The sequence below is a fragment of the Pholcus phalangioides genome, unplaced genomic scaffold, assembly GCF_987345545.1.
Source record: "Pholcus phalangioides strain wild (caught in Gottingen) unplaced genomic scaffold, Ppha-v1.0 ptg000013l_1, whole genome shotgun sequence".
Classification (NCBI taxonomy): Eukaryota; Metazoa; Arthropoda; class Arachnida; order Araneae; family Pholcidae; genus Pholcus; species Pholcus phalangioides.
This window is the reverse complement of record NW_028301606.1, coordinates 23261702-23288119: the sequence shown is the minus strand read 5'-3', so window position 1 is coordinate 23288119 and position 26418 is coordinate 23261702. Positions and strand designations below refer to the sequence as shown.

Sequence of the window (26418 nt, the reverse complement as noted above, 5' to 3'; positions counted from 1 at the left end):
GAAATAAACTTAAAAAATATTTGGGTTTGTCAATAAGAGGCATTGGGGGGGGGGGGGGAAACAAGATATATTGTCAATGCTGCTTTGAGAGTTAAAATAAAGGATGGCATATATGTTGAAGTAATAATTTGCTCTAGATATATATGTAACCCCATAATAAAAATATTTTCATAAATAACCCCTTATTGTACCATGTATATTGGGAATCAAAGATAAAATGTGATGTAACAGACAACTTTATCTGGATTGTGTTATTACATTGTTTTTTTCTCCCAATATACACAGTATAATAAGGGGATGTAACAGACAACTTTATCTAGGTTCTAATGCAAGTTAAATTTTTAACAGCAGTTTTAATAAAATACACAAAATATTTAAATGCGCCACAGAATGAAAGGTTTTCTCATGACTCTCTCATTAGCATTTCTTTATTTCAATCTTTTATCATTATTTCCAGAGAGAATCCCCTACCCTTTTTATAACTTGAATAAAATACCAATATCTAAAACAAAATTTTAAATATTCCTTAACCAATAAGTACTTTTTAAAGCACAAATCAGTTCATTAAAAAAGAAACCCAAGACATGTATCTATATTTAATAGTTTTATTTTAAAGTTTGCTACAGGATAAAGTTCCTTTAGTCAGCGCACTGAACAGTTGTATTTGTGTATCTGCAGGTTTTTTTTACACAATAGCTCTTCAATAATTTATGGCCAAATCAGTAGTGGTAGTACTGAAATAAATATAAGGTTCTATATCTTCTCTTTGTTTCATGTACATGTTCTTCGAACACTAGACATTACACACCTGTGAAAAATTTGAATGAAAAAAAAAAAAATCAGTAATTTGTAGCGGACACATATTTTGTTACACATTCACAATTAGATCTCTAAGTGGATACCGAATAACAGAGTAAACTATTTGAAAGGATAATTGATTATTGAGTTTTCTATTGGTTTTCTTGTTCACCTGTTCGCACAAAACGCGTGGAAAGTGTTTGTAATAAAAATTTGCATGTAAAAAGCAATACGTGTAAATATGCAAAATAACAAAAAATGAAGTAATTGGACAATCTTTTCATAACCAGATAAGCAGATGAACTCATTTGAGCGATTAGTATTTAATTACAGTTCAAACAATGGTATCCACTTGGAGAGGTTTTTGATTTTGGACCTGTTAAATAATATTTTCAAGCAACCCTTACATCTATTTACACTATAGTCCATTCGTGGTTAACTTTGCAGTGAAGTGGAAGCTACGAGGAAGCTGCATCACTCTTTTCTATGGCAACAAAAGCTTTTTTAACCAATGTATCGATGCGCATCCTCAATAAGGTATGGCTGATTCTTGCCAAGCTCATGGCAAAAAATTATTCTTTGCATGAAATGTAATGAGTGTAAAAAACTGTATAATAATTTTAGTAATAAGTATGAGGATGGAAAAAAACCCCCTGATTTTTGCCCCCAAGAAATACACTAACCAGAAATTAAAATACATTGAAAAGCGATGAAAAATAGAAAAAAAAAAAAAAAAATGATTATCTTATATTTATAACAGGGACTTACTTTTCATCGACTTCAAATTGATGTGCAGTAAGTAGCACTAAAAGCGTAGAATATTTTTCGACATCATCTCCCTTCCCTTGGCTGAATCGTACGCAGTTGTCCCAAATGGTAAATACAATCCACATCTGCTCTATTGGTTCTAAAGGCCATTCGGTCAAAGCCTAAAACTGTTTGGACTTAATTATAGTAATTCTCTAAGAACACTAAACTGAAGAATTTCTTGTCAATGTTTGGAATAGACAGTTTTATTTCATAGTGTACTGCAAGCTACCATTATAAGGGTGAATTATAACAAACTAAAAAACCCTGATGTGGACTCTCGTACATTCACTCAGTGTTCAGTGTGCTCCATTTTACTATATTTTTGTTTATATTTTACAGTTTTAGAGATACCTTCAGTGATAAAGAGAAAAAAATCATCTAATAAACAACCACACAGAGTGCAAGACCACACTCTCATCCCCCCTCTCTCTTGTAAAATCTTCTAACCCTGAAATTCGTCCCCCTTGCACATAATGACTATTGACATGTATTGGCTATTTGAACAGCAATATCCTTCGAAACAGTCAGTTGAACTCCACATTCTGCATCTGGATTGTTCTAGACCCCTTGGCGCTTGGCTTGAGTTTTGTGTTTAGGAGAATATGATACGATTATAATCAAGGCCCGGATGACATTGTTGACTTGAAAAATCTTGAAAAATATCCCAAAAATTTGAAAAAAAGCCTTAAAAACTAAAAGAAATATTCCCAAAAAACTGATAACAAATTGTTGTAATAACAAATTTCTTCAGAAACTGCACCAGTCATTATACTGACTGGAGGTCAAAAAAATAAATTCTTCTAGTATCTACTGAAAATCACATTCATTCTATACATTAGATTTCATCAAAAATTGGCAGTGGCATTTTTCAAATAAACAATTCATAAAATATAAATTTCTGAAAGGACAAGATAAACTTCTCTCAACATCAACGGATGTTATTGGGGATATTTGGGGGAGGGGAATTGGATCTACTCACAGTGTTAATTTCTGTTCAGAGTTTCAAAACCTTTAGATGTTCCCATAAAGACATCAAAAAATTTTCTACAGGCAATAAATCCACTTCCCCCACCCCTATCATTTTTGAAATTTCATTCCCCACTTTTCGCAAACAGATTTTATCAATAGTATCAATAAGCTCCAAACTTTTCTAGAAGGACAGAAAAGCGGAAGATAGAATGTTGAATATTGATCTTATCATTAATTCTTCAATATTTCCCCCCAGGGAAAAACCCTGAAAATCTGACTGCATGCAGCAATGGGATCAGAATTTGAATTTTTTTTTTGAATTCATTGTAGAAGTATTGTTCAGAGTAGCCAGCTCTTGGAATTTTTGCTAAATACTAAATTTACTTGGAATTGATTCTATACTTTTCCCCTACAAGGGAAGATACAAGTCAAGTGATGAAAGCAATGTGGTTTTTTTTTTAAAAACAATTTTAACCTACTTTTTATTTTGCACAAAAATTATAAAGTGAAAAAATATCCTTTAAAATGCCAAAAAATATCCTAAAACCTAAAAAAATACCTTGAAAGTGAAAAAGTATTGAATTATTAAAATGTCATTAACATCCGGGCCCTGATTATAGTAGAATTAATCAATTATATCAATCATGGGGGTGCTGTAATCTGTGCCATAGAATGCAGTAGGCTCTCGCACACCACTGACCGAAAGGGGACCTATCATTCCACCAAAGTTCAATGTATGGATAATTTTAACATAAGCAGCCATAATATGCAAGTACAAACTTTGAAATGTCTTTTATTACAAACGATAAAACACTAAAAATGTTTCAAATTTTTGATTCATGCTTTTAACCAAAATAATATTTCATTTGTGAAAAAACATTGGTGACAAACACACTGATATTTTTAAGTTAACCTAGCATTCTTATATATTTAGTTTGACAGAAAATATCTCCCACGTGCAATTTTATAACATGTTATGGAACACATAATTTTAGACTTAAGGCTGGTCGTCCACTGGAAATGATAAGGACTGAAAACAAGTCACGTGTATACACACAAGACTTCTTACTATAGTTGTTAACAAACAAAATTCAATAAAATTATGGCAAAATGCAGATCAACATGCCATGGTGATCACATGATTTTGGCGATGTAACTTTCAAAAATAGAGTCAAATATGGATGCAGTTGCTATGGATTATTTATGATGGCAACCAATGTTTTTATTATTTATTGGTTTTAAATTCAATCTGTTCGTTTTAAACAAAGTATTTTTCTGTATATTTTCCAAAATCATAATTAACACTAAAAACTCCACTTCTAAACAACCTCCAATATGCGGAAACTATTTTCTGTGACGTGACAATACATTCTCTACCCTTCCCTGCAAAGTTAACCATGAAAGGACTATAGCTTCAAGGCCTGGAAGCAGAATGTGCCAAAAATTGCAATGTACAGTGGAACCCTGGTTCAAAGCTACCATTCATTTCTCAGAATTTCGGCAGAAATAATGAGTTTAGTGTTATATCAATTCAACAGTTTAAACCGTATAATACCTAGAAATGTAAGATTTGCTTAATGAAAATTTCTGGCGCTACGCAGGGGTTGGCCAACATCAGGGAATGCTAAAACAGGGTTCGACTGTACGTAGCAGAACAATCTCAGGAAGGATATTAAGAAAATAAAGAAAAATAATACTTTATATTTTCTTAGATTATTTTGGGAATTTTTACAGCAGAACATTTCTAGTCAGCTGAGGGCTCATTGCAGAACAATGCAAAACGTATGCTTTGGGGCTACAAGGCACCCTTTGATCTGCAGCAAAATACTGTACAGGAAGTAGGCCTATAGCGATCACTGTTTTCAATGAAGCAAATAGAAAGATATCGTCACCTTATAATGAAAACCTCATATATATAATTTTTTAATGACTTTTTGCAGCTTCAGATTGAGAACATCTCTCTATTACAGCTTTTGAAAAAACAAAACTGCAGCGATCTGCTCTCTATAGACAAAAAATTTACCCCTTTTGTGTGTTATTCAATGGGATGAATCCCCATCCCTTCTTTGCTCTCCCTGTGAAGTTGGGAATTTTTTATGTACAAGGTTTTCATAGCGACGATGTGCATTCTGCACATGTAATCTTTTCTACACATTTTTCAAAAGAGAAGAATTTATGTGAATAATGAAACTAATAAGAAACATGGGTAAAAAGAAAACCAAAAATATCAAATGACATAGGTACCTTGAGGGTGTGGCATGAATGGAGATGTCGCCATAGAGTTTGGAGCTGATACCATAGTGGCACTTGTCGGGATAACATTCATTTGCTGCATTATTTGTGCTGGACCACCTACATGGCTACCAGCATTTTGTAAAGAATGCAGATGTACAGGATGCGGACCCGAATGGTGAGGATGCGATCCAGGAAGAGGTTGTTGCTGCATCAGCACAACTGGTTGAGCACCTGCGGGGAAATTCGCATGGTGCGAGACGTGAGCATTCATGGGCTGATTAGGATTGTGATGTCCACTTTGCAACGGATGTTGACTCATTGGTCCAGGATACATGACTGTTGTCTGAGTCTGCTGCTGTGATGGATTAACGTGAGAAGGAGGAGGCTGGTGAACAGGAGAAGGCGATGGGTATGAGACAGGAGTATGAGACTGCGGAGGATGCTGGCTGGAATGTTGTCCTACTACTGCCGCTGCTCCTTGTTGCATGGAATGTGCTGCTGTGACTGCTGATAAGGCTGCAGCACTTGGATGATGAGCCGACACTGAAAAATAGCCAGTAAATTACATTTCTGTCATCATAGTATAAGGCTAAGTTTTTTTGGTCACACTCAGAATTTTATTGTATTGGCTATTTTTCTCGTTGCAAACAACTTAGAGCTAAAACACTGGTTTACATTTAATTTACACTGTTGACTTTAACCCTCCAGTGTCTCACAGAACCATACAGAATTATATATTACATAAAATATTTATGTACTTTCTTTCTGACACATTATTACATCATTTTAGCTACAATCTATAGAAATTTGATTTTCTGTCTGTGTGTGTGTGTGTGTTCTCTATACAAATCTACAATTTTAGACCGATCGTTGCCAAATTTTACACATATACAAAACTGGACCTGACTTAAAACATGATATAGGCTACTTTAAAAGTTTGGCAGAGCTGGGCAAATGCCCGAAAAACTGTCGGGTAACAATGGTTTCTCAGCTTCAACAATCCCTTTCAGAATGCTTACTTTGGTTACCACAGTTCCCTAACAAATGTTTGACATGTATATGCCTTTGGAAAGGTTTGTCACTTTTCCAATCCTCCCAGTAATTGAAAACACTAGCAGTGCCGGGTATTATAGCTAGTACGAACATAAAATGAATGTAATTAACCATTGCTGTACTACTTTATAGTAAATTTCAAATTAACAGTTCTAAATTATTCCTACATTATACTAAAGCAGAAACTCAATGATAAAAACAATAAAATGAATTTTTTTAAATGCATGTGAAAGAGACCTAATAATATGAAAATCTAAACATTCACACATTGCATTTCAAAATAACCATTTCAATTAACATTAAAAAAAAAGTTGCTTGACTGCACCAGTTGTATCTCACAAAATCACAAATATTTCAACAGTTCTAGAAAACAATAGCTGTGCCCAAAGTTGGCACAGTAGATAGAGCTTAAATAGGAAATTAGCAAGAACCTGAAGAAAATTGCTCCTGCCACCTGTTGGTGAATGAGAGAAATACATGTGCACTCACTCGAGAGTTAACACAATATGTTCTTTTTAAAACGGTTTCTATATAAAAAATTCATAGCCTTAATTTATTTAATAGAGGTTTTTATTGCCTAATGTATTTCTGGTAAAACCTTAGCCAAATGGCTAATATTCATTCTTTACAATCGAAATGAAGTTGAATGTATTGATATTTCCAAATGGTGACAATATTTATTTTAATTCTTAAGCCTTTTCTTTTAATATCCTCAGACATTTAGCAATTGCTATCATAAAGGGGTTGAGCAGTGTCAGAAAAATTATACTTAACAGTTTTCAGTCCTTAAAAATACATATGCACCATATATTTCTTCTAAGAAATATGGCACAAATGAAATAAAAATTTTTTGGTCTGTGTGAACAGGCTTAACAAACAGTACTAAAAATCATGGTGTTGGAACAAATTTGTTCAAAGATTTTTGTGATAAATTTATTTTTAGTGACATCATGGGCTTACTCATTATATCTAAGAATATCAGCATATTTAAAATGATAAAAACAGAGAAGCAAACATAACTTACTGAAAACATGTGCATTAAGATGTGAAGTGTCATACGATACCGCATGTGAAGTGGGTACCATTCCTACTGGCTGAGGTGACAATCCTCTTGGTCCAACAACATAAGACATCTGCAGTAAAAATTAGTGAAAATTATTCATACACAGGAGTTTCTAGCTGAACTAGAGAAATAGCAAATGATCACAAAGTTTGCATACTCCACAATTTTTCTCCTTTGCAAATATGGGAGGCTGGAAAAAAGCATTGATAACACAGATGCCTTGACGTTGAAGAATACAAAAAAGGCACTGGGGCTCCCAGCATGTTTAAAGGGAAATTATAACTCATAAAATGCTCATTGTACATAGAGCTGCATTTATGTGGACAGATGGGCACAACCTGTGATTATGTGGTGCGAGAAAAAAAACCCAGTGTGCAGTGGATTACAATTAGAGTGATGAATGGTAGTAATTCTAAAGGAATATCAGGCACATCTTCGAGAAGCCTGTGGTCTGATGGCCTGTTTTTCTACGTGTTAATGACTATTGCCACACTGCCCCTCTTGTGCAGGACCAACTCCAAATTCAATAGTAGAGAAGTGGCAATTATTTGAATATTCTTCCTATATCAGTTCAGACTTAGTTCTTTCTTTAATTCAAGGAACCATAAAAGGAACAAGGTTTTCCCACTAGATGCCATCCTACTCGTAAGGAGCACCATGCTGTTACAGAATCATCCATAAAGATAATGCTGACACTGATGTCTAACATTTTTTAGAATCATGGAGATGGCACATACATAAAACTAAATAAAAATAATACAATTAGCAGGCGATACAATATTTCTATAATTTTTACATCTTGAGTTCCCATTAATTCTCTTGATTTATTCACCACTTTTGAGTATTTTAGTTGCTATTTTTTGCTCCATTGACACCATACAACTTCCATTTGACACTACTTCACCACACACCAACTCTGGTCATATTGCCTTATGGAAATTTACTACTGGTGAAGTTGGGTTGGAAATGAAGGCACAATCTATCAATGGCTGTCTTAGGTTTGTTGCCGAAAAGAACTATGCTCTACCACAGACCTTGACGGAAACCTTCATGGTTAAGATAAGCATCTTGCCACAGTGCTACTAAAGCTTTCTATTTGCTACTGGAATTTACCTATTAGAACTGATGTGGAACTCAGAGTTCCAACAGTAAAAAGAGATACACGATCTGCTGACCTTGGTCAGACCATGTGCCTGAATTAATAGAGGTTCCCTTATATCTTGCATAGATTAGTTGTTTCTGAACAATTATTTAGTGACACACACTCATGTTTATATTTCGTGGTCAAGACTATTTTTTTAAAAATGTCCACTGCATTTATCTTTGCACACAATATTGTCTGAATCCTGAGAATTTCTGATGGGTCAATGCCTCTAGCTATTTACATCAACAAAGCTTTGTAAGAACGGTAAATCTCATTAGCTAAATAAAAAGTGAAAACCATACATTTGCAAAAATGAAAGTTGGAAAATCAGAAACAAAAAAAAAAAAAGTCTTATAAAACAATGGAGAAAAAGTTGACCTGCGGATAGGCAACTGTTTGCTGTGGTCCACCAGGAGTGTGGATCATCCCAGGAGGAGGAGTATATTGCATAGTTAGTTGTGAGGGATTGGGAATCGGATTGGAGGCCAATATTGGTTGCCCTGTTGCAGCTGCAACATGCATAGAAGGTGACATATCATGCCTGGGCTGCATGACTGGAACTAAAAGAAATGGCAACAATTAGTTATCAGAATGTGTATTTCGATTTATGCATGTACATTTGCAGCCATGTTAAGAATCCAAATGAATAAACTGAATTATTCAACAATAAGTGACTATATGAACACAATAAAATTGTCACAAGTTTCTATTTGAATAAGATAGAAAGAAAGTAACTTACTGATACCTTTCCTAAGTCTTGGTGCCTGTGATATAGAAGCAGTAAAAGGTGATGTCAAGGCCATGGTGACTGGAGCTGCTTGCATAATATATTGAGGACCCATAGTAGCAAAAACTGGTTGACCCATACCAGGCATCATTGAAGCATGCGGCACAGCCATAACAGGACTTTGAGCATGTATTCGCTGAGGCTGTTGTTGTGGTTGCTGTTGAATATGAACAGGGGCATGTGGACTGGTCACAGACATGGAACGCTGAGTAAAAAATTAATGGCTTAAAAAATATTTTGAATGTGTTATTATATTGAATATTATAAGTTCTGAAATGAAAAGTAAATTATGAAGTACACTAAGTTAAAAAAAATTGTCCTTCACAGAAAAAATGTTTAATGTGACAAATATAAAAGTTTCATAGGTGCCAATTTCCAGATTTGAAAAATCTGTAATCTGGATTTTTTTTGGTGTGTAGTTTTTTTGTGAAATTTATTCTGATCCATTCTGATGTACAGCAATAGCCCTTAAGATTTTAGCAATAAATGGAAACTTTGCTCAGTTTTGGTATCATATTTGGCAACAGTTGGTAATATTTTCTTGAGAAAACATGGCCACCTTGATATTGCAAGGACTCAAAAGACATTTTCTTGGGAATTTTTAATTTTTGCAAAGCACAATTTAAGGATATTTAGGGGTTTTCCATACAGATACAAAAGTTCAGAAGAATCCGGTTTCTGACCGGAAAAGATTTCGATTTGACTAAAAAGCTGGAAGGCTTTGGTATACACACACACACCTGTGATATATTCATTCATATTTGAAGTTTTATGATTATGATACAGTTAACTAAAATTGGTTTAAAGTTAGAAATTATTTTCATTCAAGAATTACAATTTATATTAACAAGATTATCGCTGAATAAAACGACTAAAAAAACCAACACACTTTTGCGTGATTGACACTTACCGGAGTAAAGCTTTTAGCATTTGGATTCAAAACAAATTCTTTAGCATTTGGATTGAGTTTGGAAATTTTGGTAATGTCTGGCTTAATATCCTCTTGTTCAGGACTTTTTTCTGCCACTTTTGACTCAATGACTTTACTAACAATAGCAGACTCTTCTTTTGCTCTTTCAGGTGAGCACTGAGTTTCATCTTTTTCCATCCTTGCATCTTTACTCTCTTCAGATAACTGTACAAAAATTTTAAGCAATATGAAAACAAGCATTGATGAAGTTAATGAGAAACTTTTCAAATTGTCTGTCATGAACAGAATTGTAAAGAGAACTAATCTTGTGTGGCTGACTGAAAAAAGCTAGTACAGTTGACTCTCAATCATCCGGCCTGTCTAGGCACATTTTCTTGCAATAATTTCAGAGGAAAAATGTCACTGCATGTCCGTGTGCAGAAGTTTATATCATTTCAATGGTTTTTTTCAATTAGCTTCCAGTAATCCTAAATACCCTGGTCTGATAGGGGTGCCAGATTAGCTACTGTATATCTTGGGAACAGGACCCATCGGCGAATAAAATCAATATGGGTGAAGGTTTCAATGCATAGTTTAGCTATGCTAATCTACAAGTAAATGTTCAAATTACTGTCCTAAACTCAAATGCAGCAGAGGGTCTGTCAACTAGATGTAAACCAGGAACTATGCAGTATTCAATAACATTCCATGAACCAAAACACAAAAAAGACAAGCAAATGCACCCCCATTTATTACCCTTGTAGGTAGAATTCTAAGTTTATATTTGCAATTAGGTCAAAAAATATAAAAAGATAAGAATTAAAAATTCAATTCCACTACAAGCCAGATACAATTTCATTCATGAACATAGGAGAATGAATAATGAAAAATATAAAACTAGTCTCCTGTTCTAAGATGGTAAGTTATATAGTAACTTGAAAAATGGTCTAAGGATACACAAGGCATTTTGTTAACAAGTTTTTTCCCCAGTAAATTTTAAAACTCTATTGATAAAAAAGATTAGAAATGATGCACATCGGAAATGCAAATATAAGTGGAAAGTGAAAAAAAAATTCCATTCTTAATATATTTCATGTAAATGGCTACAGACACAATTTAGGCTAATTTCATGAGAATCATCATAAATATTAAACAAATGAGATGTTTGTACAGGGTGATTCAAAACTCCACGTATAAATTTTTTAGCGGAACTGGAAAATACAAAAACAAAACAGAATCACACAGGAATGTATGACCGGAAACCCCAACCTGATCAACTGGAGGATAAATAAAGATGCAGAAATGACAAGCCAATGAGTGGGAAAAAAACCATTTAACTATACTTTACATGAGGACAACAAGTTTCACAAGTGCTCAAAGTTCTTACCACCCACAGTTATGCATGCTTAAGGGCATTGTTATCAACTGGAGTTGGTGTTTGCCAGTTCTAGAGTTGGAATGCAGTGCTAGTCATTTAAAGTTCTGATTGTGAATGGAGAGCATGAAACAATTTATGGACACTGGAATGACAAATATGCACCTTACGTATGGAAAGGTGCAGTTAGTGTACACATACTGTCCTCATGTAAAGTATCGCTACATAAAGCATTTTTTTACCCATTATTTGCTTTTCATTTCTGCATCCTCGTTTATCCTCCAGCTGATGAAGTTAGGGCTGCTGGTCATACATTCCTATGTGATAGTGTTTTGTTGTGTTTTCTACCTCCCCCAGAAGTTTGTACGTTGAGTTTTGAATCGACCTGTATAATGATGAAGGTATATAAACTATTCTTACTACTCACTTTGAAATTTGAGCTAAATTTTTTAAATTCTTCGATTTCATCATCTCGACCTAAGTTAGCAAATAAATAAAATCACTGAATGAATAAATGTATATCACTGAGAAAAGTGGGTAAATTTTTTCTTCTCAATATGTAAAATGTATTTATGTTTGAAAGAGAAAATTTACCTTTTTTGGGTCCTTTCCTTTCTATTTCTCTTCTCCTTTCAGGCCTTGGTGGAAGAGGTTGAGGGATAACGGGTGACAAGACAGTAATTTTATTATTCGATGCAGATAATATTTGCTCTGGTGTTGGTGCCATTATAGTAGTGTCTTTGTCATTTTCTTCTGGGGGAAAAAATAAATTAATGTGCAATGGTATAGTTGATTTATTTAGCACAGTTGATATGAAAAATCTGGTTTTAATTATGAACAAAATAAAAATTTAAACATTGCATTTCTTTCATAATTATCCATGCTAAGAAATTAATTGGAAATTTAATAGAAATACTTTTTGAAAGCCAAATGAATATAAAAAGGGGAAAAAATGCAGGGGGGGACTTCCAATTAACAAAATAATTAACAGTTAATTTAAAATTATCATTGCGCAAACATGATTGTCAATAATGCATGTCTGAATTCAGTATAACCCTAAAATTAAAAAAAGGATGGCATTGTCTAAATTTTCAGCTATCCAAAATAGGTCTGTTTAACTAAGATAATAGAAACCCTAGTGCAGTAAAAATTATAGTCTAACAGACCCACCTCCATTGAATATTTGTTGTTCACTTGCAGTCTTTGTCATAGAGGGGAGAGAAAGCGATACTTGAGTAGCTGGCACAGGGCTTGGAATAGTTGCTTGCATAGGTGGGCTTGCCGATTGCTTCAGAGCTGGTACACCACCAGATGGCGTCTTGAAAACCTGATTTGGTGACATTACTCCAATATTAGAAATCACAGCTGCACCAGAAGAAACCGCAGGAGGAGATGACTGTAGAGAGTAAGGCGCTTGCATTCCCTGGGCGGGAGGAAGCGAAGCTAACCGCTTATGAGCTGCAACAGGTACTGGCCTTCTTCGTTGATTCCGATTATTGCCCTCTGGTCTGACAACAGCACTGAACCTGTCTTCTTCATCTCCATTTTCTAACTGAATATGAGACTGGTAAGATGTGTTAGATTCTATTTCCTGTGCTATTTTTGTTGCTTTAGCCTCTTGCTTACGATATTCCTCTGTGTTCCTCCTTGTGAGCTGAACCCTAAAAGATAATTGTTATTTCTAAACTAAAAAAAATTTACATATGAATTTCTTCTAGAAATTAACAGTAGAAACACATCAAAGTTTTCTACAGGCAAATCATAGCAGTGAGAAGTGGTGGATTGAAAGAGTATCTTACCAGAATTATTCAATAAGAGCATCTGATAGAAAAGAAACAGATTGATGCAAATTATGCACATTACCTCAACTCTTTCAGTAATTGAGAATTTTTGCTCATGTGATGAACACAATAAGGGAAAAGAAGGAAAGAAAAAGGACAATCAATTTACACAAAATTGGATATAGTTACTTTAAAAAATGAAAAAGTTGATTTCATGACTCAGACAATAGTCAAAAAAAAAATTTCCTATATGTACTAAAACTGATACAAAAGTAAACAAACTTACGTATATTCCAGAAGAGCATTGTCATAACTTGATTTAACACCATATTTCTCTGCGTTTGTGCGAAACATGTCGTTTGCATCCCATCCATTCTGTAACAGAAAAAAAAAGACAATATTAACACGAAATTAAAATTTTATATTTCAATATACAAGTTGGTATATGTTTCATGTAACTTCACATGAACCTTTATATTAGAGATCTTAGTATTCTTAAAAAATAACATACACAAATAGTGCAGAGAATTCAATAGAAACAAGCTTAACCAGTCAGCTGGTTACGATGGCATATACCATCGCACCAATTTTTAATCTAATTATTTCAATTTTTAAAAACTAGTAACTATTTTAATTATCATAAATTTTTTGTTGATGATTTAAAACACAGTTAAGAACATGTGAAGTGAGTCTCAATGCATTAAAACATTTTAATCAGGAAAATATATTTTATTAGGTTTTAACTTTAGAAAAGGAAAAAATAGGGAAAAGGGAGAAATTAATAGGACAGCTGACTAGGTTTAAAATGCCAAATTGATGTTTCACACACAGATGAGTTTGAAAAAAATTCAAATCGAGGAATAGAATTTACAAAATAATACAAATTAATACAATAATCTACATCTCACAAAATAAATTGATATACAAAAACCAATTAGCTTGATTGTGTATTAGATTGTTCTGTACAGTACAATACAGTCTGATACAATAATACTGTTGGATTGTAGTAATTCAAAACATTGACATCTTGAATGAGTTTAATGTTTGTTATTTCATGCTTGTTAGTTATTTCCTCATAAATTTAATTTCAACAAAAAATTTGACCTATCCTTCAAGACTTGTACGTCAAGGCAGGGTTGGTAAAAAAAAAAATTTTTTTTTTGGTTTAAATAGCATTAACAATGAAAACAATAAAATTTCTGAAAAATCATCCAAACTTCTAATAATTAAGATAAAATGTTTATTAATGTAATTAACACTATTCCCATATTAATTAATCTACAAATATTTCTTACATTTTAACAAAAATCCACTTTTGCAATTTTTTTTTTCTTAACTGAATGAATTAATTTGTTTGAAAATACTTATTATTAACCATATAATATGTATATATAAAGGTTTTTCCTCCAGTTACTTTCAGTATGCTAAATTAGAAAGCTATTTTGCACAAAAACTGCTATAAAAATTATGTGAGTATAATGCATTTAATGAAGCATAAATAATGCAGATTAATTAGCAATGATTTACGATATACAGGGGAATTATAATTAAAGTTCTGATTTCAAAACACTTTAAAAAAAGAACCATCGTCAGAATGAGTTCAAAATTCACATGAATATTCCTGAAGCAATGAAATTTTAAATGGCAGAGGGTTAAAAATATTAAAAAATGTAAAATTAACAACACACACGGAACTCATCCAACACGTGGGAAATTTGCTTGCATAATGGAAATGACAGACAGTCAGGGCAAAATGATAATTTAATTAGCATTGTACGATTTCATAATTCATGGAAACATTTACAAAAATGAAGTAATTGAACAAATAAAACTATAACTTAAGAAATTTTAAATATGTTGTCCGTGTTCTGGCTATGAGGTGAAAGCACAAAAATGCTCACCCCTATGAGATAATGCACCACTACATTTAGATATGTAATGCAATCCTTATTCATGAATTTGCTAAAGATAGAGCATCAGAATGTAGCCAAAAGTTAGAAAATGTGGTAAGAATGAGAAATTTTGGCTTCTGTATATCACTTTAAATAACCAAGATACTTTATATGAAAAAAAATATGTACATTCAGGCCACTTTTATGAGACTTTTAGGAAAAAAACCCTTATACCATTTAAAGATATACCATCAGAATGCCCCCAAGAATATAAAATGTGGTAAGAATGGTTCATTATTAGCCGATATTTTTCAAGGGAAAAAAAAAATTATATTTAGGCCACTTCATAGCTGCCAACTTTTGAAAATGAAAATTCGGGAGATTTTCGCGCACACCCGTATTTTATGCTAAAACCACTCCCTAATAAATAAAATAGGGATTTTACAAACATAAAAGTTAAAGCATAGGGAATAAAATCCCTACTCAAAAACTGAAGTCAAATTAAAATAGGGATTTTACACACATGGAAGTTAAACCCTTGGGAATAAAATTCCTACGCAAAAAACAAGTGAAATTGGAGGCCAAAACTTCAATGATGTAAAAATAAATATTGTGTTCAATCAGAAACGTTGTGAACAAACATTCTCCGCGAATGACCCCAAAATCATTGGAAGATGAAGGAAAACACCGTCAATTTTTGAAGAACACTGACTTTTTGTGACACTTGCTTGATGTTTTTTTTCACGACTGATGATGGCAGTCTTTCCATGCCCGATGTTTATGTCCGTAACACAACTTGTACAAAAAGGAAAAGTCAGCCCTCTTCATTTCTCTCTAATATTTCGTGACTCAAATTCTGGTATAAAAAATATTTCAATCATACTTGAAGGAGAAAAAAATTAAATCCCATTTAAAATCACTTAAAGAAATACAAAGTGTGCAGAACATTATCTTTGGAACACTATATTGGGTAAAAAATTACAAAAAAAAACCACTTGCGAAAAAATTTCCCATCTTGGACTCATTTTTTAGCAGTAGGTCTTTTATTTTGTTTCTCTGCTTTATAATCGCTTTCAAAGTTAACTAAGGGATATTTAACTGTTTTGCAAGATCAAATTTCGTCATTAATTTAAAATTGTTGTTGAATTCTTAGAAAATATTAGTTTTTTTTAGAGAAAGATTTTTGTTTTTTTCGACATTACAAATGGATTTGACACAACCAGCAAGCAAAACACCATAAAGAAAATTCTACAGGAAATGATCAAAAAATTATACATTTGTACCGTATGTGTATTTTATCAGCAGACCTGTACCCTCCAAATGCTTACAATGGACTTTTTACCCTCTAGGGATAACCGCAAAAATGGTTAGAAAATAAATTCTGAAAGTACATGTCTGTCAAAACAATTGAAACCTGTTTCTTTGAGGCTCACAGCATCTGTGTATTTTCAGAAACAAGCAATAAACAAATCACTTTGTGGCTTTTGCGGTGATAATATGAAAGAACTGTTGCAGCAATGTATTTTCACTGCATACAGAAATTGTGCACATTCAAAGGATATAAATGTTTTTTCACGATTCATAAATTGAATCAAAGTGAAAACGTTGAACGAATTGAAGTTTTTGGACTCGCAGAGTCCTGTTTGGTATATAATTTCTATGGCGGAGCCTGGTAGGGGTTATTTTTTATTTATCCATCTAAGTCACTGATTTATATTTATTAAAAAATATTTATAATTTTTTTTTTCAAATTTATTGTTTTTTCTTTATTTTACTCCAGCTTCTGCAGAGCTCCAAGGGCTTCGTGGAGTACCAGTTGAGAACCACTGATCTAGATAATTTAATAACAGAAATCAGCATTACCGATATGGTGCTAAAGAAATTTTTAAACACTGGTCGGTTATAAACATAATATAACAGATACTTATATTTACACACATGTATAGGCAGTTGAAATTTTGGAAGTCAAGAATCCGTAATCGAAAGAATATCAAATCATTTCATATTTTTTCCTTCAGCTTTTATATGTTATGCTCTATTCAAACTATATTTTACAAGAAAAAATATACATTATCTAAAATAATTCTGTAGAGCAGGATTAGCACTGGCGATCGCCATTGCAACAGAATTAAATAAAGATCAAAATTGCCAAATCGCATCTTAATGGTTGAATTGCGCCAATAGTTCTAGAATTCACATTTTATGATTCGACAATTTGGCTAAGGTTCTCTCTCATTTGGCTACACCTTTTTCCACATGATTATCTAAATTGCTACAATTCATAAAAAGTCAGGGGAACCCTGCTGTACAAAGAAAATTATTTTACAATCATACTAAATATTTGTTGTTTGTATAACATAGCCATTTTAAACATCACATGGAATCAATGTGTGTATTTTCAATGGGAATTTTTATATTGAAAAGCAATATTTGAGGTTTTTAACATGACTATTTAAACCATCAAAAATTGCCATGTGCAACCCTTACAGAAACCAATTGCGATTAAAGACAAACGTCGTATAAACATGAAAGTCACATAACTGAGCAAAGGTTCGACTGTATATTGGCCCCCTTTCTTATTACAATCATTTTGTAAAATTATAAATTATACATACATAAAATTAATTAAATGAAACATATTTTAAAGGTATCTCACAGCGCCATCTTCCTCTTCACCAGCAAGACTTTCCAAGCTGTCACAATCCCCTGATGGTCCTTCCCATGGTTCAAGTTCTCTTTCAGTAACCTGGCCATTGTATTTACTAATTGCAGTATCGGTAAAATTATCTGAAAATTTAAAGTAGAATACTGTTTCATATAGTAAATACGCTTCATAAAATGGGGGAAAAAAAAGTAGAGATAAAAGAATTCTTGTCTTACCTCGTGTGGCATAATCCAGATCTACATTAGTCGCCTTTAACATAACTACATCTTTTAACCTAAATATCAGCATGTCCGGCACTCCATCTTCTAACCGATAAGACGATATCAAGCTGCCAATTGCTGATGAACCAGAGTTTTCTGAAGGGGATCTTTTTGAATCAATTTTATGAGGTAATTTCAATACTAAATCCATCTGCAGAATAAAAACTTTAAATTATTAATACTTTTATATCTACATAATGCTCATTAAATTTTACTTGCACACTCATTAGATCATTACAGTACAACTAATTTAGAGATTGATTACTGTGATTCAAATTAAAAAATTTTACATTGTCCAAATGCTTTAATATTGTTTCACCACCCATGTTGAAACAAGAAATCGATTTTAAAAATAGATGAAGTGTTTTGTGGAAAAGATAACCAAAATAATACCCTCACGTCAGAGTTTTAAACATAAACAATAACATTATAAAAGAAAAAAAAAATCTTGATATATGCATTTCCATTTTGATACTTTTAAAGCCTATTAGGTGAGATTTTACACAATATGCACTGGTATATGTGTATTAATGTTATAGAAAATCAGGAATGACATAAATTGATAATGAAAGAATACAAACCTCACTAGAGAATGTAGTGAAAATTCCCTCATACTGTGTCCCATTTCTAACTTGTATTTGTACTGTACATCCCTATAACATACATATATGAACATGACATTATTTCTTATATTTTCAAACACCACACATATTAATTGATGAATTTACAATAGAACATATCGTTATAATTGTTTTCAAATACACAAAGGATATAAAATTACTCCTTTTTGAACTGCAAAGAAGTTCTGAATATTCTTCATATTTTGTTAAGTTGACAATATGTTGTAATGACTAAGAAACTAGTAAATCTTATTTTTCACTTTTTTTATACTCTAAACATTAATAGGCCCTATGCTACAATATATATATATATGTATGTATGTATGTATGTAATTAGAAATTTAAAAGAATTTTCCATTTTTTTGCACAAAACTTCACAGGTAGGCTTACATTGGCTATTAAGTTTTTGACAACAGTGACATAATTTTCAATTTCTTTATATTCAAAATGCAAATGAGAATTTTAAGTATCAAACCAAAATGTTTGTATTTGTTGGATGAATTATACAAATCTGTATTACTGCCATCATAAAATATTTTGAATTGTCACTGTGTGTGGTTCTGGGATGGATTAGGCTTACATTGCATAGGAAATGCAATAAAAAAAAAAAAAAATTGACATCATTGGGACAAAAAAGTTTTTGTTCCAATGAGAAATTTTATTAAATCATCCAAGTAGACACTTTTAAAGTAATTCAGCAAAGATGAATTTAATATTTCATTTGCAAAGCCTTAAGAAAACAAATGCACACACACATTGGTAAGAAAATCATTCCATTGACCTGTGAAGAAACAAGTTGGTGTCCAAACACATACATTGAAAACTATAAACTAGTTTAAACATGCTCCTAAATAAATCCATTCAATTCAATAAAGCTTACCACAAGTGAGGTCATTGTATGCATGACTCTTGAATTAGCATATATTCCATCAGACTAAACAAAAGAAATGAATCACATGAAAATAAGATTCAAAACATGACTCAATATCCCATTTAACACAAAAAACCCTTAGAGTTCATAAACAACGTTTCTAAACCTTTCTGAACCAAAGGACCATAAATGACAATCTGACAGACCACTAGCTTACATTTCATGGGAGTGAAATATGTATATTTTTAACATATATGAATACCACTAATATTCATGGTATGCAATCAAATGATTTTCATTAAATTAAAATTTGGTTTTCAACTCTTCAGGCAACCACCTGCTCAATCTTCACAAACCCCAGGTGGAGAAACATTGCTTTAAAACAATATATTAAAAAATCAAAGAATAAAATACTTTTATTCAATTTATTATCCCACTTAAATTAGGAGTTTTTATTTATTGAGAATAAAAATTTGTAATGATTAAAAGAAAAACCCCATGACAAAGTTATAAACAATCGAGAATTTAAAGAAACCATAAAAAATGCCAATATTTATATAGTGTGAAAATCTCATACAATAACTCCTGTTTTATTGAAAATTGAATTATTTCACAGTGTTTCCTGAATTTCCAAATTTAATTCTGTTCCCAAAAATTTTTCAATTGAACATTGATCAAATTTTCTCAATACAACTCCTTTAAAATTATATGTTTTTCCAGTCCCTCGAGTACTGTTGCATAAGCGTTTCCCTATATATTACAGTCCAAGTCTAATGTTTTCGCTAAGTGGAAAGGCACTTTGCCTGAACTTTAGCCACTATTTTAAGAAAATGCTAGACCTCAAACTTGGACCATAATGCACATGAAATACTTAATTTGTACTCATTAATAAACTTTGATTTACCTTTCAAATTAACGAGGATGAAGAAAAATGTTTTTTTAACAAATTGGCAGAGATGAGTGTGCGTGTTCTGAAATTTTTGTTATACTATTTGTTTATGATTATATTGACCTCAACCAGTCAATGAGTACAGAGATAGTCCAGAAAGAAATTTCCAACACAAAATATTAATAGCTTTGGACATGCCTGCTCAGAGTATCTACATACCAGGGGAATTTCTTAGATGAACATACTTTCTTAATAATAATATAATACACTGTGGATGACATGCTTGAAGGAAATATAATTTCTCTATTCCCACACATTTTCAGTACAGCGACACCTTGGCTTATGAAGACCATTCGTTTCGGAATCATGTTCGTTAGCCAAAACCTTTATAAGCTGAAACATGATTTTTCATAGCTTTCTATGGAAAATCGTTTGATTCATTTCAGGTTCGGCTCAAAATTTAAAGGGTTTTTTTAAACACTGGGGAATGCCATAAAAAAAGACAAAAATTGACTGGAGGCTAAAATGAGCAGCATTTCCTAGAATGTACAGACTTAAGTTTGATGCATAAAGTCATGCACTAAAAGAAAGAGTGCTCTTAAAAAATATACTCCTTTTTTTATCAATGTATCTTATTTACTAAATCTTTTATTTTATATGAAATGGTTCAAAAACTTTCAGAAAGAGAAGTGCAGGTACATCTGGAAAAGATTCTGAGATGGACATGAGTTAATAGGACACAAGTGATAGTAATTCTGATAACTAGCGTGAAAATTTAGATCACATGACAGCTATTTTATATATTAGGTTCATACATACCAACAAAAATGTTCATTAACTGAGGCAAAAAAATCTTTGAGCCAAAAAATTTGTAAGCCGAGGTATCATTGTATATGGTAGGACTTAAACATTGAGTGAAACTTATGCATCTGAATACATCACAACTCTAATATATTTTAATCAATTAATGTAAACCATTTTAATATACCCATTGCATGCAATTAGATTACATGAAGGTAAAATATGCTGTAGACCAGAATTCTCAAATTGTGCGCCACCAATCTTGGCACTGACAGAATTGCTTCCAAATGATCTTTTGTTAGACTGCTGTGAGAGAGCTGCTGGTAAGTGTTGATTAGGGAAAGAGACACCACAGATGAAAAAAGTTTGAGAACTCCTGCTGTATAGACCACATTTATCATCCCTAAAGCAGAATGCTTGTTCTGCAAAGAGCCCTAGCTGACATGGAAATTTTTACAACAGAAATTTTTCCAAATAATGTTTACTACACTTTTCTTAAATTTTTTTCAGAGATTGTTTCTGTGATGTACGCCAGTTTTCAGCATATTCTGCAATGGGATTTATCACCTTTTCTTCTCGAGAAATGAATGACTGTTTTTCGTGGCTAATGCATAAATAAGCGTAATACATTTTTAAATTACATATAAAAATTCAATACTTTGATTTTTAAATGATATAATGAACATAAACCTGACAACTCTGCCAATATAATCAAACAAAACAACTTTCAATGAAGTTAGATGTGATACTTGAGCCATTTAGATATTATGCTGAGGTGATATAATATTTCTTGGCATAATATAAAGAAAATATGTTCCCTTGATATATTTCAGCTGAGAAAAAGCTCTCTAAAAATACTGTGTTGTTAAAATAAAAATCTTCATAGAGGATTAACCTTATTTTTTATATGTAAGAAAAAAAAAAAATCTGGACATTTTTTGCTCATAAATAATTTTTTTTTCAAAAATACAGCTATAATACAGTTTTAATCACTGACATAGTTTCATTTATTCCCAGCTCAAGAATAAAGATATAATTAAATCATATATAATTTTTATGATTGAAAAAATTTATTAAAATATAACATCAGGATATAAATAGCTAAGTATTGATGATACAAAAACTTTTAAAAAATCAAGAACTTTATATCTGCATCAAAAACTATACTCACAGCCATGTTCCTATCTATGATTCCTTTGCTTTGATTAAATTTGCTGAAATTAAAAAAAAAAATTCCTTTTTTTATTTGTATAAATCAAACAAAAATACACAACAGAACAAAAACATACAGAAAATATAAACATATATACAACCCTATTGGGCCATGAGGGACATGACGTCCTTCCAGGCAGTCCTTAGTTTAATTGCCACTAAAAAAAATTTAAGCAGCAGAAATCTAAAGCAAACGATTAATGAACTGCTTTTTGCAAGGCCGGACAAAATGAAGATTTGTCTATTGAATGTGTATTCAATTATAATTACAGTTAGTAGGCAACAGATACTAAACCTTTAAATTTAAGCACTTTTAATTATCCGAAAATTCCAATTAGGCAATATAGGCATGCTACGTTTATGTAAGATAATTGAGATTTCAATGTAATTCTTCCATAACACTCAGTATGACAGTAAGCCTAATATGAACCCACAAGGGAGAACAATCAAATCATGCTAATTGGCGTTTAAAAATAAAACCAAAATGTTTCAAACAGTAAACATTCATTCTTTTTAAAAGTTTTGCTCAAAACTCTTTTCAGAAAATATTCTATTTTTAGAGCTTACTAACAATATCAGAGGCATAAAAATAATTCTTTTCTACTCACTTGAACGTATTCGGTATGCTGTTTATCTTATTGCTGTTCATGGACATTTTTTCAAACATGACATCTGAAAAACAAATGTTTAAGATAGAAGATATGAATGATTATGACAGTCAATTTAAATGCGTAAAGACTTGATATTAACTTGATCCAATGAAAACAAAAACATTGGTAAAAATGTTTCGTACCAGTATAACAATTGTTTCACATCATGCGAAAACATCATTAACATAATAATTATGCAGGACTTGACAAATCACGTGGAAAATTAAATGTCAGCCAAATTTCTTAGGAGCCAAGTATATTTTTTCAGAGGGAAAATAAATCAAAATGTTTTCCGGGACTTAATGACCCTATTTCCATGTTGGTTGACTAGCTAACTAAATTTTCAAAAACTTTTAGCCATGTCCACTGATTTAAATTCAGTAATGGCACCTGAAAAACTTCAAGAAGCAATACACATTTTTCAGCTGCCACGGTGACCTGGAATCTGTATCTCACCCAGTATTTATGTACTGTTTCATCATAAACTTAATGGAATGAAGAACTAGGTGTTGAACAGCTTAAGCCAGGGGTCTTCAACAGGACCACCTGTGGTCAGCAAACCATTTTGGAAATTTACTGATTGATATAGTAATACTGCTCCATAACTTATATTGGTGGCCCGTGAGCTTCATGAAACCTCTCAATTTTAACCAAATTTTATGAACCATTAAATTTCAATGAGCTACCTGATTCGCCACTCAACTCTGGATCATGCCCCTTCCCCGTGTAATTCCAGGTGGTGTTTGGGTGCTTGTGTATCTGATGAACATTTAAAAATATGTATAAATCAAAATTGTCAATTTTATGTTTTATAGTATTATAATACTATAGGTGTCTTATTATAACATTGTATTATAAAAAATACTTTCATAATTATTTTTAGTCATAACAAAATATGGCTGAGAAAGATTGCTAGTGAATGCAGTCACTAGATGAAGGTAGTAAAATGTTTACTCTAGAAAAAATTAAAAGGAAATATAACAGTTGTTCGAAGAAACCTTCCCTACAGCAGGGCTTAACTCTTAAAAAATTTAGTTCACGAGAAAAATTCTTAGTGTAAACATATTTTCAAAAAAACTGTTGAAAACCTTTTTTTCTCAACTTTCCTAAGACTTGATAACTTTTTCCTTTGGACTCCAATTTAATAATAAAAAAATTTAGGCACCAATACTAATTTTTTTAATCATCACTGCGACTTAACTCCAGGGATTTGTGAATTCCTGCTCTACACTTTTAAAACTTTTCAATTCTGTTCTGCTAAAAAGGTATCTTAACATATGTTTTACTATTTACAAGACAAACTTAAAATGATTCAGAGGAATTTTTGTCAAAAATATTAGTGTACCATCAAGGCTTGACAAATCTCAATCACCAGGTCACCATGGGGGCTAAAACATCAGTATTGGCCAGGACTGGACAAATAGCAAAAAAATCTGAGCCGAAAAAAAGGTCTAAAATATTGCTTCTTTCGGCTTTTTCAGAGCATAGTGACCTGCTTTCATGTTGATAAATAGGCTGCTACAAATTTCAAACATTTTGTGCTGCTCTCAACCTGAAATTTAATAACTAAACAGAGAAAATTTTAGGCCCCCCAACACCATTTAGCCACAATGACCACCTGGGTTTCGTCCTGCCCTGGTATTGGCCCGTATAAAATTTTCTATATGAGATTTATAATTGGGGTGTACGGATGACAATATTTTCTGAAGCTATAATAATGTGTCTTCTACCATAGCTAAGAAAGGAAAGTTAAAAAATATTTCAAAGTGTTTTTTAAAGGGGGAAGAAACTTAAAAAATTTGGTTGACAACTAAATATTTGATTTTTCAAGCACTGCTATAATAGCTAAACTAGTGTCTACAGATGACACTAAGTTTTTTTTCATTTAATGAAAGGGGCAACCCAGGAAAAAGAATTTAGACCGCTTTTACTTGAACAAGAAATAAATCTTGGCTGCAGGGAAATTCAGCTGACACCAATTTATTTTCAATTTGTCAAGCTCTGTGTTATATATTATGACCAGTTCAATATCAAAATTTTACAAATTGTTTACACAAAATTACTTTTGAGCGTTTTAAACACTATTTAAAATGAGTTAAAAAAAAAAAAACTGACCTCTCATTTGCACTTAACAGCAAATGATTATTAGCTTCTATCATCAGCGCAAGCATTACTGTGTGTACATATCTAATCTCAGTATCATGTGCAAGCCTGAAATAAAACAAATTTAACTTGTCAAATCATGTATTAGTCCATTATTGATAGCAATATTATTCATACAACACCCCAAATTTATATTCACACAGCTCAGTAAGCAAACATTGGTCAAAGGTTAGTGTCCTATTGAAATGTCACTACCCTTTCAATGGCCTTTAATAAATGCAACCATGCTTGTTGCAATACATGCTTCTTTTAAACAGAGCCAAAGTATTCAAATTTATTTGAGTATAAAAATATTGAAAAGATAATTGTTCATCACACATACATCGTTAAAATATTAATCGAATAACAACAGCGAGAACCATGGTCATGGTCCATAGGTTTCACATACAACGCAATGCGAAATAATTGAAAACAATATTGAAAATACTCCAGCAAAGAAAAATCATAAACAACAAACACGTGATATGCACCCAATGGAGGGGGGGGGGGGAGTAATTGTTAAATAACAAATACTATTTATGGAAAATGTCGCTGATAAACACGTAACACAAACACAAGGGAGGGAAAGAAAAAATTAGATAACAAGATACTCACGAAACTTCCAAGAACTATAGCGTGTACACAACTGATGAGAGAATAAGCTTAACAATTAAAAAAAATGTAAAAAAAAACGTCTAAAATAACCAGCCTCGTAACTATTTTAGGCCTATTATAATAGATGACATTAGGGTGAAGGCCACTGTACTAGCTAACTACTTATCACAGCTGGGAATTTCAACCACTTGTTTTCTCATTTAAAAAACCATGAAATTAAAACCTAAGGATCCGTAAAAAATAATTTAAACGCAGTTTCTAAGTAAAAAAAAACCTATAAATCTTCCCCCAAGGCCTAATCAGGCCAAAGAGTTATATTTGCGACCTACATTAAAAAGAAACGTCAGGTTGTTAAGCCTAGAATGGCGTCAACGTCGATCATCGTCACAAGGGGCGATGAATCTCGTAAACAGATCCCGTCCGTCCACCAAAACGGGTGCTGAAATGTTGTTGATGGTAGTGATTGATCGACCGACAACAACACTAACGTTAATATTAATTAATTTTTTTTTTCGTCGGTGAAAGATTTAGGTAAGTGTTTTCGTTTCAAACTGTTGAAATTTTATGACCAACATTGTAAATTATAGTTAAAAATTTCATTGTCATTAAAGAAAGTGTAGGAAGCTTGAATATTAAAAGGATTGATATACTTCAAGAATCAGATCATACTTTTTCCATTAAAAAAAAGTGATTATTTTCTTAGTAATGATTGTTAAATAAAATTAAAATTTATTTTTGAAATCATGTGTCCACCAGTTTGCAGGAGATATCAACATTTATCTCATTGGATGAAACAATATGACATCTTGGTCCATTGCCATCTGGGAGCCAATCAAAATCATTTTTCCAAAAATTTCAATTATTTTTTTTCCTTCA

The 26418-nt window shown here is 32.2% G+C and overlaps 1 protein-coding gene across 5 annotated transcripts; it reads right to left on the bottom strand.

The window, feature by feature from the left end:
* Positions 1-591: 591 nt before the first annotated feature.
* Positions 592-25947, bottom strand: LOC149078800 (uncharacterized). 5 transcript variants are annotated; one of them, XR_016193856.1, is made up of 19 exons: positions 25543-25947; positions 24901-24996; positions 22744-22807; positions 22095-22137; positions 19243-19296; positions 18324-18395; positions 17698-17893; positions 17474-17604; positions 13212-13300; positions 12315-12805; positions 11739-11897; positions 11572-11621; positions 9770-9994; positions 8812-9064; positions 8451-8632; positions 6890-6998; positions 4822-5355; positions 1567-1733; positions 592-808 (listed from the first exon to the last, which is right to left on the bottom strand). XR_016193856.1 is itself a non-coding variant. In XM_089240922.1 (18 exons), the coding sequence occupies exons 2-18, from the start codon at positions 24905-24907 to the stop codon at positions 801-803; spliced, it is 2667 nt and encodes an 888-aa protein (XP_089097048.1). In that variant the 5' UTR covers positions 24908-24996; positions 25543-25947; the 3' UTR covers positions 592-800. The 5 variants fall into 5 exon arrangements, 2 of the variants coding, with proteins under 2 accessions (XP_089097048.1, XP_089097049.1); XR_016193858.1 differs by having other exon boundaries at positions 8818-9064; XR_016193857.1 differs by having other exon boundaries at positions 11739-11894; positions 25543-25946.
* Between the last annotated feature and the right edge of the window lie 471 nt (positions 25948-26418).

Excerpts from the sequence above, each read along its gene's own strand:
- LOC149078800 (XM_089240922.1), bottom strand. Across the intron at positions 12,806-13,211 it reads AATGCTCTTCTGGAATATAC|GGTTCAGCTCACAAGGAGGA; the intron begins GTAAGTTTGTTT and ends ATTATCTTTTAG. Across the intron at positions 6,999-8,450 it reads AAACAGTTGCCTATCCGCAG|ATGTCTTATGTTGTTGGACC; the intron begins GTCAACTTTTTC and ends TTTTTACTGCAG.